Source organism: Gorilla gorilla, chromosome 2 (genome assembly GCF_029281585.2).
Source record: "Gorilla gorilla gorilla isolate KB3781 chromosome 2, NHGRI_mGorGor1-v2.1_pri, whole genome shotgun sequence".
Classification (NCBI taxonomy): Eukaryota; Metazoa; Chordata; class Mammalia; order Primates; family Hominidae; genus Gorilla; species Gorilla gorilla.
The window spans coordinates 76328691-76346328 of record NC_086017.1 but is presented as its reverse complement, the minus strand read 5'-3'; the positions used below and the strand labels follow the sequence as shown (position 1 = coordinate 76346328).

The following is a 17638-nucleotide window of genomic DNA, read 5'->3' as shown; positions in this document are numbered from 1 at the left end:
CATATAGCTTAGCTATATGGCATGCAAAAGGTTCTAAGTGTGCATTTAGAAACTAGAATTACAATTAGGGTGGCCAATTTGTCCTGATTTTTCCAGAACTTTTCCTATTTTAGCACTTGAAGTCCCATGACCTGGGAAACCCCTGAGTTCCAAACCTGGGTGGTTGGTCACTAGAAGTTTCTGACCTGGCAGATCTGATCCGGCAGGCTTCACCCTGACCCACTGCACTCAAAGACACAAAATCCCTTTGTCTTCCAATAGTCTGTGGCTCTGTGGCCTCCTTCCTGTGAGCTGCTTATAGCCTTGACTGGAAAATGAGGTTTGCATACAGAAAACCATTCATTCATTTGATCATGCATTCGTTCAGTAATATGTATTGAATGCCTGCTATTTGTCAGGCACTGTTCTAGATCCTGGGGACCTAGCAGTCAACCATACCATCAGATTATAAACTCTCTTATGGCAGGGACTTAGCTAACTTGATTTTGTAAGCAGCACTGCTTTACAGTGATGGCTTCTAAGAAGTGAGAGCTGGAGAAGAGTGCAAGACAATATATAAGGAGGCAGTAAGCTATGCTTTGCAGAACTTAAAGGTTAGCACACAGCTAAGAGATATAATCCCCACCACTGTCACCTGCTACCAAAACATACCCCCAAACTCTGTATCTCAGTGTCAGTTTTATGGCTGGGATTCCATTTTAAAATATTCATGTATTTGTCCCATATGAAAAATGGAGTAAACACGTTAAGCCTTATCTGATCTTTTCGGGGAGAATAGAACTTCAATTATTTCATCCTCTCAATCAGTTATTTTACCTGGATGCCATGGGGTTACATAAGAGAACATACCTTTTATAAATAAGCAGATCCTCTGCATTTCTCTCATACCTGTTTCTAAGAGAAGTGGAAGGGAACCTGTTTTGTGGCCTGCTGAAGAACCAGAATATTTATTATCTAAGAAGTTTTGTTCAATGGCATCAGCCAGTTAGCATGTTGCGTTCAATCAAGGGCCCTGACAAACACGTCAGGAAGGTCAACTGATAACACTAATTTTTTTGACACTCCTGATGACGGGTTTATTTGATTGGATTTTATTCCTCCCCCAAAATCCACTCACGTTTTATTGCATGCTCACTTAGCCACACTTGTTATCTCAGTTATCTATGGCTGTATAACAAGTCACCCCAAAATTTAGTGGCTTAAAACAAGAGCTTTTTTTATTGGTCATGATTTTGCGGGTCAGGAATTTGGGAAAGACCCTTGGGGATGGCTTAGCCCTGCTCATGTGATGTTGGCGAGGCTCATTTGTGCAGTTGCATTTAGCTGGTCTGTGCTAAAAGGTCCAAAATGAGTTCACTCTCATGTCTGGGGTTATGATGCTGGCTGTTGGCTGGGCCACCCAGTTTTCTTGCACGTTGCCTCTCTCTCTCCATGGTCTCTTCTCCTCCAGGGCCTCTATTTCTAGGAGGGCAGCCTGGACTTCCTTACATGACAGCTCCGGGTAGGAAGTGGGTGAGAGACAAAGCTGCCAGGCCCAGAACTGGTAAGAGCGTCACTCTCACTGCATTCTATCAGTCAGAGCGAGGCACAAGGCCAATCCAGATTTAAGAGGGAGAGAAAATAGACTTTGCCTCTTGAGGGGAGAAACTGCTAGTGGCCGTCGGCAGACAATTATTCTATACAGCTGCCTTCTCCAAATAGTACCCAGTCAAGGCACTTCAAATAAGAAAGAGTTGCAGAAAAGACAAAGACTTTTCTTTGATTTATAGCATCTAAATCCAAGAGGAGTGTCAAGCTCCCCCAGGGAAATAAGGATATTTAAATGATTATCTAAAGAATGTAGCTCATGGATAAGAATGACAGTGAAAAGCATATAATATGTGTCTGTCTGTAGGTTTATAATAAATTTGAAATGTGTCATAAACCCAACTGTCCTTTTGGAAACAAATATAACAGGCTATAAAATTCGCAAATGCTTTTTATTAGTCTGAATGCATGGTGAAGGAAAAGAGAATTGAATGGCACGAGATGATTTTACCAAAATCTCATGGGCAGCAGATGTTTTGCATGCTCTTCAATTTAGGTGCAATAATGTCAGCCACATGCTTGTCTTTATTTTTGAAATTACTTTTTTTTTTTTTTGAGACAGAATCTCACTTTGTCACCAAGGCTGGAGTGTAATAGTGTGATTTCAGCTCACTGCTACCTCTGCCTCCCTGGTTCAAGCGATTCTCCTGCCTCAGCCTCCCGAGTAGATGGGACTACAGGCGCATGCCACCATGCCCGGCTAATTTTTGTATTTTTAGTACAGACAGGGTTTCACCATGTTGGCCAAGCTGGTCTCGAACTCCTGACCTCAGGTGATCCGCCCACCTTGGCCTCCCAAAATGCTGGGATTACAGGCATGAGCCACCGTGCCCAGCCTTAAGGTTCACATTTCTGAGAAGCTCCAGGTAATATTGATGTGGCTAGCACACATATTTGAATAGCAAGCATGTATAAAATAAAATGGGGGAGGAAAGAGGCTTGATAATTCTCCCTCCTTGCAGGGCAGGCAGGACTCACTCAGCAAATATTGTCTCTGTGCCTACCATGTGCCTGGAATTGTGTTAGACAACAGGAATACCAAGAAGGGATTTAGACTCAGACTTTTAACTTACTTTTAACTTACTGAGCTACTAGACTGGAGGGAGAGATAAACAGGAAAAATAATCAAAAGTGAGAATGATAAGAGAGGGAGTGTGACTGGGGTAGGTTAGCTGTGAGCCTCTTCCTGCTCAGCACCTAATTAGGGTATAATGTGGGCAAGGGGATTGATTTCAGAGTTTCAGTAACTTCATACGTAAGATGACAATCTCTAAGGTATCTCATAGAATTCTTCAGTGAAATTAAGCCACGATGTGAAATAATGCCTAGCACATAGTAAGTGATCAGTAATGTTAACCACTGTTGTTATACAAGTACTGCTGGGTATGGGGGGAGAAAAAAGTCTAGATATTTATCCTTTAAAATTTTAACTTATTAATCATAGACAGAACTTTGAAAATCTATTAGTAAATATGAAGAAGTAAAGAAATCACATCCATTCTCATGGCATCCCTGAGAAAGAAGCTCCATGATAACACTTCATAAGACATTCACTGAATATAAAGTATGTGTGCTGGTGGTTGTGATGAAACTTGTGATTTAAGATTCTATTTATTCCTGATGCCGCGTGACCTTGGGACAATCACTGAACCTCAGCTTTCTCATCTGTAAAGTGGGAACAATAACAATTTTCATATTCAAAGTTTAGGAGGCTCAAATGTCAAAATAGATCTTTGGGTTTTTTTGTTTCTTTGTTTTTGAGACAGGGTCTTGCTCTGTCACCCAGGCTGGAATGCAGTGGCTCGATCTCGGCTCACTGCAACCTCTGCCTCCTGGGCTCAGGTGATCCTCCTGCCTCAGACTCCTGAGTAGCTGGGACTACAGGCATGCACCACCATGCCCAGCTAATATTTTTCTTTTTAGTAGAGAAGGGATTTCACCATGTTGGTCAGGCTTGTCTTGAACTCCTGACCTCAAGTGATCCACCCATCTTGGCCTTTCAAAGTGCTGGGATTACAGGCATTGAGCCACCGTGCCCAGCCCAAAATAGATCTTTGGTGTCCACAGAACTGGTTTGGAATCTTGGCCCTGTCACTTACTAGCTTGTGTGGCCTTAAACGTTTTTCTTAGCTCCTACCTCACTGAAAAAAGTACATAAAGCACTCAACAACGTGAAAGACACATAAAAAGTGCTCCGTAAATGATAGCTGTTGTTATGATGTGACAGTGCTTTGAAAAATGTAAGGTATATGACTTCATAAGATTGTTATTACGTTATGATCAATGTGCTGTTCTTTATATACATTGCAGTGTTAGTTCTGAGTGGTTGGCAGTGAGGCATAAACTTTGAATCCTCCCTGCACTCACCCTCATGTACTTCTCGAGAGACATTTGCAAAGGCAGCAGATTGGGAGTGAGAGGTGCGGTCTCTGGTGATGATGTAATTAGTCCATGCCATCATCATCACCGTCAGAGGTAAGGGACTGCCTCCTACAATGACCATTACTCCAGAATCTCAATCTCAGAATTATGAAATGCTCATACCTTTGACATATTTTTTTTCATCCTTTCAGTGAACCAGTAAACATTTCACATTCACAAGGCAAGGACAAGTGTCAAGGTTCTAGTTTGTGTTAGAAAGTGGACTCTAAAGGTTTTTGGCCCCTGTCGATGGTGCTCTGTGGAGGAGGGCAGATCCTGTGAAGGGTCACAGCTGAGCTGCAGGCAACAACCATTCTTGCTGTGGAACTGCAGCAGCTGCAGCTTGGCAGTGTTTGGGCATTAACCAATATTCCAATAGCCAGAGATTGCACAAGAAAACCACCTCCACCAAAGGCAAATGTTGGAATGGGGGATGGGGAGATCTCAAAATCTTTCTCTTTTTATATTCTATTCCCAGACTCATTAGCCTCCTCTCTTACCTTCTCCACCCATCCATCTCCTTGACAAGATTATTGCCACGAAGGAGTTAATGAGTACACAGTTTTATTTTCCTTGGAAGAGAGATACAAAACAGGCTCAAAGCAGGGCTGTCATCACCCTGCAAGTCTTCAGGGGTTTTATAGCTAATTATTAACCCTTTGTCACATTCCTGGACAAGAAACTTTCCTGCTGAAACAACCTGCTAAGATTTTCCATCTACATTATACATATGGGCTCTCAGTTTTTCAGAGTTAACAAATCAATAACACCTTGAAAACAATGAGATGTAAACAATTTATAATGCCCCTTGTGTCCTTTATCAAAATGATCCTTCTTTACTCACTCAGCACTCAGGTCAAGTACCATTATCCTTGTTTTCTATTTTTCTTTTATATATATATATTTTTTGAGATGGAGTTTTGCTCTTGTCACCCAGGCTGGAGTGCAATGGTGCGATCTGGACTCACTGCAACCTCCGCCTCCCGGGTTCAAGCGATTCTCCTGCCTTAGCCTCCCAAGTAGCTGGGACTATAGGTGTGTGCCACCACACCCGGCTAATTTTTGTATTTTTAGTACAGATGAGGTTTCACCATGTTGGCCAGGCTGGTCTTGAACTCCTGACCTCAGGTGATCCACCCACCTCGGCCTCCCAAAGTGCTGGGATCACAGGCGTGAGCCACCGTGCCCAGCCCCTTGTTTTCTATTTGAGAAAACTGAGGCTCCAAGACAGAAAATGACTGGTCAAAGGTTTCACCCATAACAAGGCCTGGCTGGAACCCAGCTCTCCTGAATGGTGCCCTGATGCTTTTTTAATGTATTGAACAGAGTGTAAAATCTCACCTAACATTAAGAAAGCCCCTCTGAATCTCAGCATTCTTTAAAACCACTAAAGACCACCACCTAGAACTATAGAAAACTGGCACAAATTCAGTCCCCAGGAAGTCGTGTTAGAAAAAACAATTCCTATGGTTAACCTTCTTTCTTGTTATTTCGTTATTTGCTTCTCTCCCCAATAGATTTCAGGCTATTTAGATTTTGGGTTCCTCTCTCAAGCAGCGGGTTTAGGATGATTAACTGCTAGGGCTTCTGTAGTCAAGAGAGACCTGCAGAGATTCTCACTGGGGTTTGATTCCATGCTATCCCTGGGGTAGATGAAAATGAACTGGAAAATCTAAAATCCTGGATGACTCATTCAAGGAATAAGCATTTAGAATGATCAAAGTTGCAGTGTGAGGAAAATAAGGACCTACAGCACCCAAATCAACTGTTGCTCTGTGCTGAATGGACCAAGACTTGCACTTTTATGAGCAGGGACATAGATTCCCTTAGACATTTGCCGTTGTTGTTGTTGAGATCTCCTTCATCTTAGGTGGTGGCTGCAGATGAATTCCCCCCTGAGCTGGATATCACTGCTCTCCAAGTTCACACTTTCATTGCAATCACAAGCAGGTTGCTAGTATGTGGGCAAACTTCCATACATGGTATGGGGAGCAGACATGACTTCATGCTTTGCTGTAGACGAGAGGAACTGCCAAGGCTTAGGCGCCCTGTCCCCCAAAGTGTGCCCCGGCTTTGGAATCCTTTTCTCTGGCTGCATGGTAACCAGACCACAAGGGATGCTTTAGATTTGTGGGCACTCCCTCACCTTGCAGATTCTTAAATTCTATCCTCCAGAAAACTAAGATTCCAAAAAAGCATCTCACAAGTACACCCATACACATTTGAAAGAACATTTTACAAGAATTACCCATTTTTATAGTACTAGAAATGAGACAAACCTGAAAGATAATTTTAGGTCAGCATCTCAAGAGGTTCAATCAGTTCAATTCATTTTTTGCTGCATATGCTGTTTTATTGTGGGGTGAGGACAGGGAGGATCTGACAGTTTCATTTCAGGAAACGGCTGTGGGTATTCTGCATCAAATTATTGTTTTGTGTTCTTTGTGTAAAACTTAAACACTGACCGAGAGGACTTCATAAATTTAGGGTCTTTTTAATTCCATTCCCGCTGCTTATTATTATTATTTTTACCAAAAGGGATAGAACAAAAGGACATATTTCTTCTCGTCCAGATGGAAGGTGTATGTTTATTTGGATTACATATGAAACTTAAAAGCTGGTTAAAGCTCTGGGTGGGATGGGTCAGGTGCAGCATTTTTCTGATAATATTTCTTGGGAATTAGATTTGAATTGATTTACCCACATATTTGAGCACTGCTTTGGGCATCACTGCTGAGATCATGCAAAATTAAACAAGAAAAAAATGAGGCACAATGAATTCAGAAGGGGAATAAGGAAAAAGGGGAGGAAGGGATAGGAAGATCACATTTTGGCTAAAGAAAAGAGGTGATCTTATGGCTGAGGGAAAGTTTGACACATTTAGTGCATCTCAATTAAAGCAAACCTCTTAGATTGTGTCGAAAATGGAATAAACCCTTTAATTTTTTTTTTTTGCCTTTTTTCCCTAAGGTTCAACTTCTCCTCTTTACCTCCCACCCCACCCCACTTCCATAAAACACAACTCAAATTTAATGTTCTGGAGCAAATGTTTTTCAACAGACTTGACCTGCTTAATCTTCCTGACAGTGTGCGCAGTTATGTTAGTAATTTGCATACTCTTGGGAAGGGATATGAGACACTAGCAAACCAAAACGCCCAGAGGGCAGCTATATGTTACAGTGGTAATCTTTTTCCTTTTTTCTCAATGTGTATATGTCTGCTTAATGTTACCACGTACTATCGTAACACACTACTACTATGGTCTGATCTTTAAGAGCCAAAGTTAGAAGCTTTGTTAACTATTATTTCTCCTTTAACTCTGTCTCTTACGAATACACTATGGCTTCTTGAAAATCATCTTAAAAAGACTGATTAAAACAAAAACCCAATGACAACAACAAAGCAACCCCTTTATCAAAGGCTGCAGCATTTCTAGAAGTACCCTTCAACTCACTAGCTGGGAAGGAGAGTGCACTTTTTTTTTTTTTTTGAGACGGAGTTTCGCTCTGTCACCCAGGCTGGAATTCAGTGACAATTCAGTGACAAGTCTCTGCTCATTGCAGCCTCCGCCTCCGGGGTTCAAGCAGCTCTCCTGTCCCAGCCTCCCGTAGCTGGGATTACAGGTGTGCACCACCACACCTGGCTAATTTTTGTATTTTTCATTTTTAGTACAGACGGGGTTTTACCATGTTGGCCAGGCTGGTCTCGAATTCCTGACCTCAGGTGATCCGCCCGCCTTGGCCTGCCAAACTGCTGGGATTACAGGCGTGAGCCACCACTCCTGGCCGAGGGTGCACCTTTGAGACTAGGTTTCTGCAGCACACATTCATTTTAGTAATCAAGGACATATTGCTGGATTTAGGACGTGAAGAACAAGTCAGGAGCAGATGCTCCAGGCTGCTCGAGGAGGAAGGGGACCATGCCTAATGAAATAACCAAGGATGTCCCAGTCAGGAAGAAATGTGTTAAGTTTTAAACCTGTGTCTTCGCTTTTGGAAGACACCTGGAAAACGGACGCGGGTTTGCTTCTAATCTGCAGTCCTGCTTGCAGCCTGAGGAGGACGTAAAAAGCCTTGGGGCCAGACAGCCCCAAAACGGGGGCGTTACCCTCTTAACTTTCTCTCCCCTTCTTGACGCAGAGGGCATATCTTCACGCCTCCTTTCCCCAGCCCGCGTTCCCGTTCTCCAACAACAACCTGCGTGTCTCCTTTAAGAGGCGGGGGCCGTCCCTCCCTTTCTCCTCCCAGTCTCCCGCCCTTCACACCTTGGGTGGGAAAAGAGTGTGGGGGCGGGGTAGCCGGTGAAGCGGGAGGGGCGGGATCACAGCGAGCGCTCCAATGGCCCTCGAGGCTGGCCACGGTGGACTCCGGCAGCCAATGAGCAGCAGGCGGGGAGGCGTGGCGGGGCGCTGTTGCAAAGCATCCAACGTGGGCCAGCAGGCAGCCGCCGAGTGCGGAGCCTAGGGGGTGTGTGCCGGCGAGCGGCCGGGGGCGGGGCTTGGGGGACCGGCCGGGGCTGGGCCGGAGGGAGGCGAGCAGCAAGCGGCTGATTGTTCGGCCGCGAGGTCGGCGGGACTCTTGCTGCGCGGAGGAGCCGTGCGGAACCCGAAGCTGCGCGCGCGCGCTCTCTGGCCGCGGCGTGGGGACAGCGAGGCGCACTGGGGCCTCCCAGCGCGGGGCCGGCCGCGCCGTCCAGCCCGAGGTCTACGGCTTTGCGCTCCGAGCCCAGAGGAAGATGCGTGCCGGCACCGAGCTCGGGCTGCGGGGCTGAACGCCTGTCTTCCAGGCGCAGCGGCAGCACTGCCCTCGGCCGGTGTCGGTAGCGGCACTCGGTGTGCCCCGGGCGGACGAAGAGCGCAGGCTGGGTACACCTTGCCCGAATCGGCGGAGTTCGCAGCTAGCGCGGGCGGGCGGGCCGGCCGGCCCGGATGGGCGCGGGGTTTGCGGCCCCCGCCGGGTGCTGCGGCGCGGCCGGGGCACCGGGGGCCCGCTGAGTGCCGGAGCCGCGGCCGCAGAGAGAACTTGGGGCGGGGGCCATGCCCCGGCGCGGAGTCTAGAGCCAAGCGGAGCGCCCCGCGGGCCCGCCGGCGTCTGCGGCCGTTCGGGTCCTCACAGTCTCCGCGCCCGGTGTTCGCAGCGCGCTCCAGACAAGATGGCGCGGCCGGTCCGGGGAGGGCTCGGGGCCCCGCGCCGCTCGCCTTGCCTTCTCCTTCTCTGGCTGCTTTTGCTTCGGCTGGAGCCGGCGACCGCCGCGGCCGGCCCGCGGGCGCCCTGCGCGGCCGCCTGCACTTGCGCTGGGGACTCGCTGGACTGCGGTGGGCGCGGGCTGGCGGCGTTGCCCGGGGACCTGCCCTCCTGGACGCGGAGCCTGTGAGTGCCGCCCTTTCCGCCCTCTCTGCGCCCCGGGGCTCTGTCACTTGGGGATGGAGCGGCGGGGGTTCGTACTCAGGGAGGGGGTGCGGACTGGGTTGTGTGTGTGGAGTTGTGCGTGCTTGTGCGTGCTGGAAGACTGTCAGGTTGGAGTGGCGGAGGGGAGACCCTGCGTGGAGGTCCGGGGGAGTAGGCGTGCGAGAGAGCCTGGAGGAGAAGAGCGTGCCTCGTGGGGTCTGGAGACGAGCGAGCGTGGGTCGTAGAGGTTTGGGGGTTAGCCAGCATGCGTCGTGTGGGCCATCTGGGGGTTAGTGGGAGTCTGGAGCTGAGTGTGTTTGCGGGTGGGTGGGTGGGGAACGTCTGGAGAAGAGTGTGAAGAAGTCTGTGTGGGGGTATGTGGGTGCGTTTCCTTTTCCTCTCCTGTAATCCAACTATTTGGTGTCTGAGCTCCTTGGTCTTCCAGTGGGTAATGAATGAAGGTGAATGTTGGCTCCAATCTTTCGTTTACATTATTTATTAGTTGATAGTGTGTGTAGCCGTCTCCTGATCCCCGAAGACCGTGGTGGCCTGACTTGCCTCTCTGTGCGGGGCAGAAGGCAGTCTTCCCCCGAGGACCCCTGAGTTGGAGGGCTTTGACAGTTCCTGGCGACCTGTGAGTGCTGGGAGTTTGTCCTTTTCCGCCTGTTTGGCATTTTACGGAACTGTGTTCCAGACCCTTCCTGTGTGTTCCCTGGGGCCCCATTGGGCTTGATGATCCAGTGGGGTGGGGCCCACCCTCAAGACTCTCTCCTCCATAAATGGTGCAAATGAGTTTTGGAGAAGTGCTGCTTCAGGAGAGGGTGCCAGGGGCTTGGCTGATTTAAGCTGTTTGTTTCACCCGAAAGAGATTCTTTTCTGTGCTGTCAGGATGTGGGCTTATTAGGACTTAGTGGGACACTTCTTACAGGAGATTTGACAGGAAAAAAAAGGCATTAGACTTCTGTAAACATGGTAGAATAGAATAGTCTTATTTTACTTCTAACAAATCTGGTCCATGAGTCAAATCCCGTTCAGTTATCGGTAATTAGCATCTCTGTAGAACCATTAGTACCTTTCCAGAAAAGGCCTAGCTTAAATAGTCCGCATTTCGGTTGAATAATTGGACATTTTTCCTAGAACATAGGAAAGGCACAGCAGTAACCTTAGGCATGACTATGGCTGTTTTAAAAAGAGAAAACTGGTGTCACAAGTTGTAACCAGCACCTGTGGCTTGATCGAAGAAAATGTGGCCTGTGTTCTGACTGCCGTGAAGAGAAGAAAAGTTAATTCCTTTTAAATGTAAAGATCCTGTACCTCTCAAAATGGGGCACGAATCTTTAACTTGGCCCCAGACACACTGCTCCATGAACAAGCACTACAGAGTTCTGAAGACAACCAGGAACCCTTTAGTTACAGTTAGGTTTTCAATATCTGCTTCTATGGAATTTACTGAGTTAGTGAAAATCAGTGGTCGTAGGGTGGAGGCAGAGCTATGTGAAGTACTGGGAGATAGAGCCCAGTATTGTCCTTAGGTAGTCTCTTATTTAGTCTGGGGTATTGTGATTTTTCCCTTACATACGGTAGTTTTTTTTTTTTTTTTTTTTAATAGAATCATGTGGGCAAAATCAGATTAACTTCTTAAGTGTTCACCTGTTGGAAGAGTGACTCCCAATGCCATGTGTCAGTGGCATTGTGGGGAAGGCACTTAGTTCCACAGCAGTAACTTCCCAGAGAGGGCAGGGTGTCCTCTTATTTGCACTTTCCTATGGTCACAAGATCCACTTTGCCTTGCCCTTTAATTTTTGGAGCAAACATACTGGTTATTTCTTTAGGCTTTCTGTTGCCTAGGAGTGACATTTCACATGGCATAAATACCTTCAAAATTGAAGTCCTTCTCTTTTACTCACACATTTGATGATCGAGAAATACCAAAGTGGGTATTTTGAGCATCAGTAGACTTTAGTATACTGATTATGGTGTTGACTGATTCGATTTTAAGATATGAGCAGCGTGATTTCTGGTTAGTATGTAGCAACACAGTATGCAGTACAAAATGGCTATCCTTTGAAAAATATTTGTAAAGTTTTCTTATTTCTGATTAAGGACAAATCAAGCAAATGTGTTCTTTTTTTCTAGACTTCAGACTTCTGAATTTAAATCATTAGTCTCCATGAGTCTTATTCTGGAATTTCCATAAGAGTATTTATATGGTTTATATTCCTGGCTAAGATTCAGCAAGACTTTAGGGGAGAAAGTGTCTGTATATGATATAATGAAATATCTTGTAGTTTCACCAAGTTTACACGCTCTAAGCCCACGGTGTCTAGAAAATGCTTTGAGCTAGTTTATAAACCCATGAACTGGATTTACTGCAGCTAGTTCAAACAACTTCAGGCTGTGGGTTTGAGATAGCAGAGGACCTGTGGCTTTATGGGACCTTTTTTTTTTTTTTTTTTTTTTGTAAACAGTGCATCTAATGTGGAATCTAGGCCTGATAAGAAAAATAAAACTTTTAAATAGTGAATGTAAATGCAGTGTGAATAGAAGAAACAGAATGGATAATGATAATCGGTTCATTTCTGGAGCCTGAGGATAACTTTTCAGCACAATAACTTATAGTTGTAGTAGTCAAGCCATAATTTAAGTCTCCCAGCCCATTACGTAGGTGAGATTGGCATGGTCCAACTAGCACATTCATAAATAGCACCAAGCCACTGCCAAGCCTTATTCCAACTTCCCAGAACCTGAGAAGAAGTTGAACTTCTTAGAACTCAGATATTTGCTTTCTTTGAAATTATTTTTGAGAGCATGGCTTCAGAAGCTATTTAAGAAGTATTAAATACAGTTTACCTTAGACTCTTACCTGTGCCGTAAATTTCAGCAGTGTTTAGTCACAAAATGTTACTAGTTTAAATGTCCTGAGAGCTGAATGGTAGCCCATTGGGATTGGGATTAGGATTAGGAAGGCAGGCCTAGAGGAAGAACAAACCCTGATTTTTGTTCTCAGTGTGGAGTGAAGATGACAGAGCATTCAAAAGCAAGGATAGTCACAGAAGTGTATACCAAGTGTGGTTATCCTAAGCCACATTAAGATGAGTTTATTGATTTGGATCTCTTTGTACTATGTGTTTGCAATACCAAATCAGTTAGCTTAAATCTAACCTTGCCAGTTTTGGCAAAGAAGTGGTACTTATGATTACCTTAGAAAATAAACACCAACTGTGGTTGCCATTGTGGTTGGGAAGCAAAGAGGGCCTTTGTCTTTCAAATTTTACAGCTGTGCTGGAAGGCCCAGGTGTTCAGGGTGTTGTGAATTAAGGGTTTGGAAAATACTTTCCATCCTGTTTATGCAAATTAAATTTAAAGTGCAGATCACCAAATTGTTCTAGAACCTAAACTGAGATTCATGTTTTTTTTTTTTAAGTAGATTGTTGTATGGATGGTCCTGAAATATTTCCTTCTCCATATCACTTAAACTCAACAGACTTTGAACATCTTCCGATTTGTGGGACAGGGAAGAACCTGGGTTGTTTGGAATAGGGAGCATTTTAAACACAGGTTAATTGCCAAGAATACAGTCTGAAAGGTGCAAGTGCTGTTAGAGTGTCAGGGAACTTTAGCTTGAGCTCAGAGTCCTTTTTTTTTGCAACAAGTGTCTTCCCTCTTGTTGGGGGATAACTTGTCTGTTGATAGCTCTCTGAAAACTTTTTTTGAGTAAGGTGAGATTTCTGGCAAATAATATTGGTTGTCGTGAGAAAAAGGCACACTGTTTAAGTCTTGCTGATATGAAATTGTGGCCGTAGTATCTATTCTTTGAGTACTGCTAAAGTAGGAAGTGTCCAGAGATTCCCAGCGCCCCATGTAAATTAACTCTGTATTGGCACACAATGTCCCTCTTGCCTTTAGGACATGTCAGAACTGTTCCTGCCCCGCTTTTCAAGGGACTGTTTTAAAAAGTAGTGTGTTGTCTCTTTGCATAATTATATTTGGTTACTGGATTTTACAGACTTTGGACTTTTGAACGTATTATCAGCAGTAATTCTCGGAACCATCTTCAGAAAGATGAAGAAACGTTAAGTGTAGTGTGATGAGAGCTGGTTCCTAGTGGATGTCCTCATGTCCCATCTCCCCAGCTCTGCACCGTTAGCTGAAAGCTTTCCTCCCTCCAGTGTTAATTGCTTTGCCTGGGTTCTCCCTGCAGCTTCCCTGAGTCCATTGGGATGGCCTCTGGCTGACCTTTCTCTCCCTCAGACACCATGATCACAATGAAAGGGCCTCTCCGGCTTCTGCAGGGGTGTCTCCTTGGTGCAAAGTCTTCAGCATCCTCTCTTTCAGGGTGGACAGGAATGCAGGAGAGAGCACTGGGGTTTTATGTGACTTAACAATGCACCTGGCCCAGTGCTGTGCACCTGCTAAAGCCCTGAAGTTCTGTTAGATAGGAAGGCTGGGTGGAGGTTGTTTAAAATAGCCTATAGTTATTTAAAAAGTGGCATCCACAGGAGAGGGAAATCTAGAAGAGGAATTCATTGAATTGAAAGTTGTTATATGCAGTAAAGGATGTTGCTTGTATCAGAGTCTTTCTTCTTTTCCTCGTTTGTTTAAAACATAAAAGGGATTCCTCTGACCTACCCCATAGGTAGAAGGACTTTAAGTTTCACGAGCAAGCCTAACTTTCAATTCCTTTTGAATGAGCTATGTGACATTTACTCCCTGGGTACGTTCCCCCTCCTCAGTGACTGCAATTTGAAACCCTGGGGGTCTTTTAAAAGCGAACAGAACTCTGGGCCGTGTTAATATTCAGAGCTGTTTACAATGGATGCAGTTTCAAAGGCTGATGGCATTGTCTTGAGACAGGAGGGAGGAGGGGTGGAGGAAAAATTCCCAGGCAGGGAAGGGCAAATATCTAAAAATCTCCAGTGTTTACCAGCCTGTGGGAAATTTAGGGACCGTTACTGTTATTTTTTATGACTTAAGCATGACACTGAGCCACTAGGGTTCATTCTGTCTACCTCATGGCTTCAGTTCTTGTATGTCAATTATGTGGTTATCTTGTGCTTTTGTTTCAAGTTAAAGTGTGGAAATTGGTAAGAAACTCAGATCTTACCTCCTCTGCAAAGAAATAGAGCACTTTGAAGACCAGTGGTTAACATTTTTATAATAGTTTACCTCTGGGACCTGCATTTATGTTTTGCTCAAAGAATTTGATATAGCTGCACAGTTTAGAAGAGCAGTCCCGACTGACCAATTAATTGTCCAATTATGACTAGGACTGAGAAGTTTTTTGCTGAAGTACTTGATACATGACCATTGTTATTAAGCAAAATGAATGGATCAATAAAGATTGCAGAAAAAATTTGCAGTTTATTGATGGTCTAATTTCTAGTTGAAAGTTGGCAATTTGTGTCTCTATTTTGTAGGGGGTGGTGGGTATGCTTGTGAACTTTTCTTATACAAAGGCTTTTTGCTTTATATGTTCTTATATTCTTATATTTTGTATAATTTGTTATCAATGGTTTTTACCTAAGTACTTTATGCATAGTCTTTTGAAACACAAGTTATAACTTCAGTCTGTTCATAGAAGTCCTTCAGTTTTTTAAGCTGTTTCTCCATTTCACTGGGTTTTATACTTTTCATTTCCTGCCTTTAGTTCTTTATATCTTCTAAATGGGCATTTGCTACCCAGCTGTCCCCTGGTCTCCATTTGGGTTATTGACTGGGGGAGAGAATGGGCGAGGGACAAAGCTTTCCTCACCTTTACTGTGTTAAATTTGCAGGGGCCCTTGCCCCTGGTGGTCACACCCAACTCACACTCTTCATTAAGGAGTGGTGGTGAAGGGGTTGAAAGTTAATTCTGTGGTCCATCCCTGGCACCTCCAGTCTACAGCTACATGTGTGATTTTCGGCAAACCTCTTCATGTCTAAAAAGACAGAAAAATGCTCTATCTTATAGAAGCTGTGAGGACAAAGTTAGATAATGCCTATATTTAGTTAGGTTCCTCAACTTGGGTCCATCTACTTTATGATGATTCTGGAGCACAATTTGAAGGTTAAAGGCCTCAGTAGCTCCAATTTATTAACCTGTCTCACAGCCAGTCTCTCCAAGCCAGATTCCTTCCTTCCTTCTTCCCTTCCCCTTCCCTCCCCCACTCCCTTCCCTTCCCTCTTTCTCTTTTTCTCTTTCTTTTCTTTTTCTTTTTCTTTCTTTGTTTTCTTTTTCTTTTTTTCTGTCTCTCCTCCCTTTCTTTTTTTCCTTCTTTCCCTCCCTCCCTCCCTTTGTCTTTCTTCCTTTCTTCTTCTTTCTCTCTCTCTTTTTTTTCTTTCTTTCCTTTCTTTCTTCTCTTTCTTTCGACAGGGTTTCACTCTGTTGCCCAGGCTGGAGTGCAGTGGTGCAATCAAGACTCACTGCAGCCTCAGCCTCGTGGGCTCAAGCAATCCTCCCATCTCAGTTGCCTGAGTAGCTGAGACTACAAGGCTCATGCTACCACACCCAGCTTCCAAGCCATATTGCTGGTGGCAGAGGCTTTCCTAGGAAATGTTTACCTTTCTGCTGTGAAGGAGTCTTTTGGAATGGGAAGATGGCAGCCTTCTCCTGTGAGTTTTGGTGATATGTATGAAGCAGCCTTCTCCCATGGATTTTTGGTGATATGTATGAAGTGCCACAAGTGAACCTCATGTACCCTTGGAAATCTTAGCCAAACAGGCAGGACGCTATGAACAGTTGCAACAGATTATATAATTAGCAAAAATTATTGAGGTATTTTATAAATCTATTCCAGTTGTACAAATAGTTATGTCTATTTACGACTATCCTTTTGGAAGGGAGGCAGGTATGGGAAGGTGGCAGGGAAGTGAGAGGCCCTTAAACTAATCATTTTATCCTATTATTTCCTAGGGTTTCATTGAAACTGAACCCTACCAAGATGCAAGTAGCACCTCTCAGTCAATAGCTTGGAAAAATGCAGGTGTGCTCTTCCAAACAGGGTTAAGTTACAGACTTTAGGGCTGACTGAATCCTCACTGTACCCACTTCTCTTTGGAAAACCTTGAGGGAGGAGGAGGAGGGAGGACAGGAGACAACTGTGGAGTTGTATGCAAAGAACATTTTTCATTTGTTTTGGTCTGTTTGGAATTGCATAGTAACTTTGTAGGGGACACAGGCGGGGAACACAGGGTCATTTGAGGAATCTGGCAAGGATGCCACCTGAAAAGCTGTTTACTGTTTGCTATCACTCCTTGTGCACCTGTACCTGAGTTCCTTCTGCAGTGAATGGCCATGATTCACAGCCTTGCCCACGTGAATGGCCACGATTGTTTTCGTCTTTATTACTATTTAATCTAGCATAACCGGTAAGGCCCATTGTGCGAACAACCAATCTGTTCATTTCTGCAAGTCCTAATACATTTTGGTTTCCTTATGAACCAGGATGCAGGTTCTAATTACTGCTTGTTCAGTTTGTTTTGGCAAAAGGTGACGTTTAGAGGGTTTAAAGAAAGCATGGCCTCTTTTTAAGTGTTTTGCATTGATTAGTTTTTGAACTTTTGTGGTCAAAAGTTCTAATCTCTAATCTTTTATGATCTGCATTCTCGAGATCTCACATTATTAGGAAGAAAATGAAGGAAATGAGTGAAGGTCTCTCTTACAAGCAGAATTAGCTGGACTTTGAGAAACAAGATGAACGTAATGCAGGGTTTTTTTCTTCTTTTTTTTAGCTGATTAGAAAAAAAAACAACTCACAACTTTATTTTCTAAGACTCCTTTATGCAGCATTTAACAGCTTCCCCCTCCCTGTTTTGCTCCTTCCACCAATTTATAATTTGCCATTCAAATATTTTACTGCTTATCTTGGTCAAAGCATACATTGCACTGAAATTCTTTTCTTCCGGATTACCTACTTGATGATAGCCTGTTAAATGCAATGAGAAGGATTGAACACTTCTGAACTGGAGGACAGATAATCTTGCTGTTGTTTCAAATCTTGTAGTTCCAGTGCTCTTTTGTTTGAAAGCATTTGTCTCTCAAGCATTAGCACTTTGGGCTGGATAACAAGAAATTAACAAGCTGGGCTCTGCTTAGAGAAAACTTACAACTGATTAGAAAGTAGGCTGTTGCAGGTACAGCTTCTTTTTCTTGTGAGATGATCTGAAATACATAGCTTTTAGAAAAAATTTTGAATTAAGGGAACAGTTGATACGCAGGCAGGTAGTTTAAATAAACTAACTCACTTCTGTTGCTCTGGAGTGTT

At 44.4% G+C, this 17638-nt stretch overlaps 1 protein-coding gene across 3 annotated transcripts in view; it reads left to right on the top strand.

Moving 5' to 3' along the window:
• The first annotated feature begins 8541 nt into the window (after positions 1-8541).
• LRIG1 (leucine rich repeats and immunoglobulin like domains 1) overlaps positions 8542-17638 on the top strand; it is a 121761-nt gene continuing 112664 nt past the window's right edge. For 2 of the 3 annotated variants that reach the window (XM_063703898.1, XM_063703899.1), the window contains exon 1: positions 9028-9377. In XM_063703898.1, coding sequence (XP_063559968.1) covers positions 9160-9377 — 218 coding nt within the window. In that variant the 5' untranslated portion in view covers positions 9028-9159. Of the gene's footprint in view, positions 9378-17638 lie in introns of all 3 variants that reach the window. The other variant, XM_004035856.5, reaches the window with a different exon arrangement.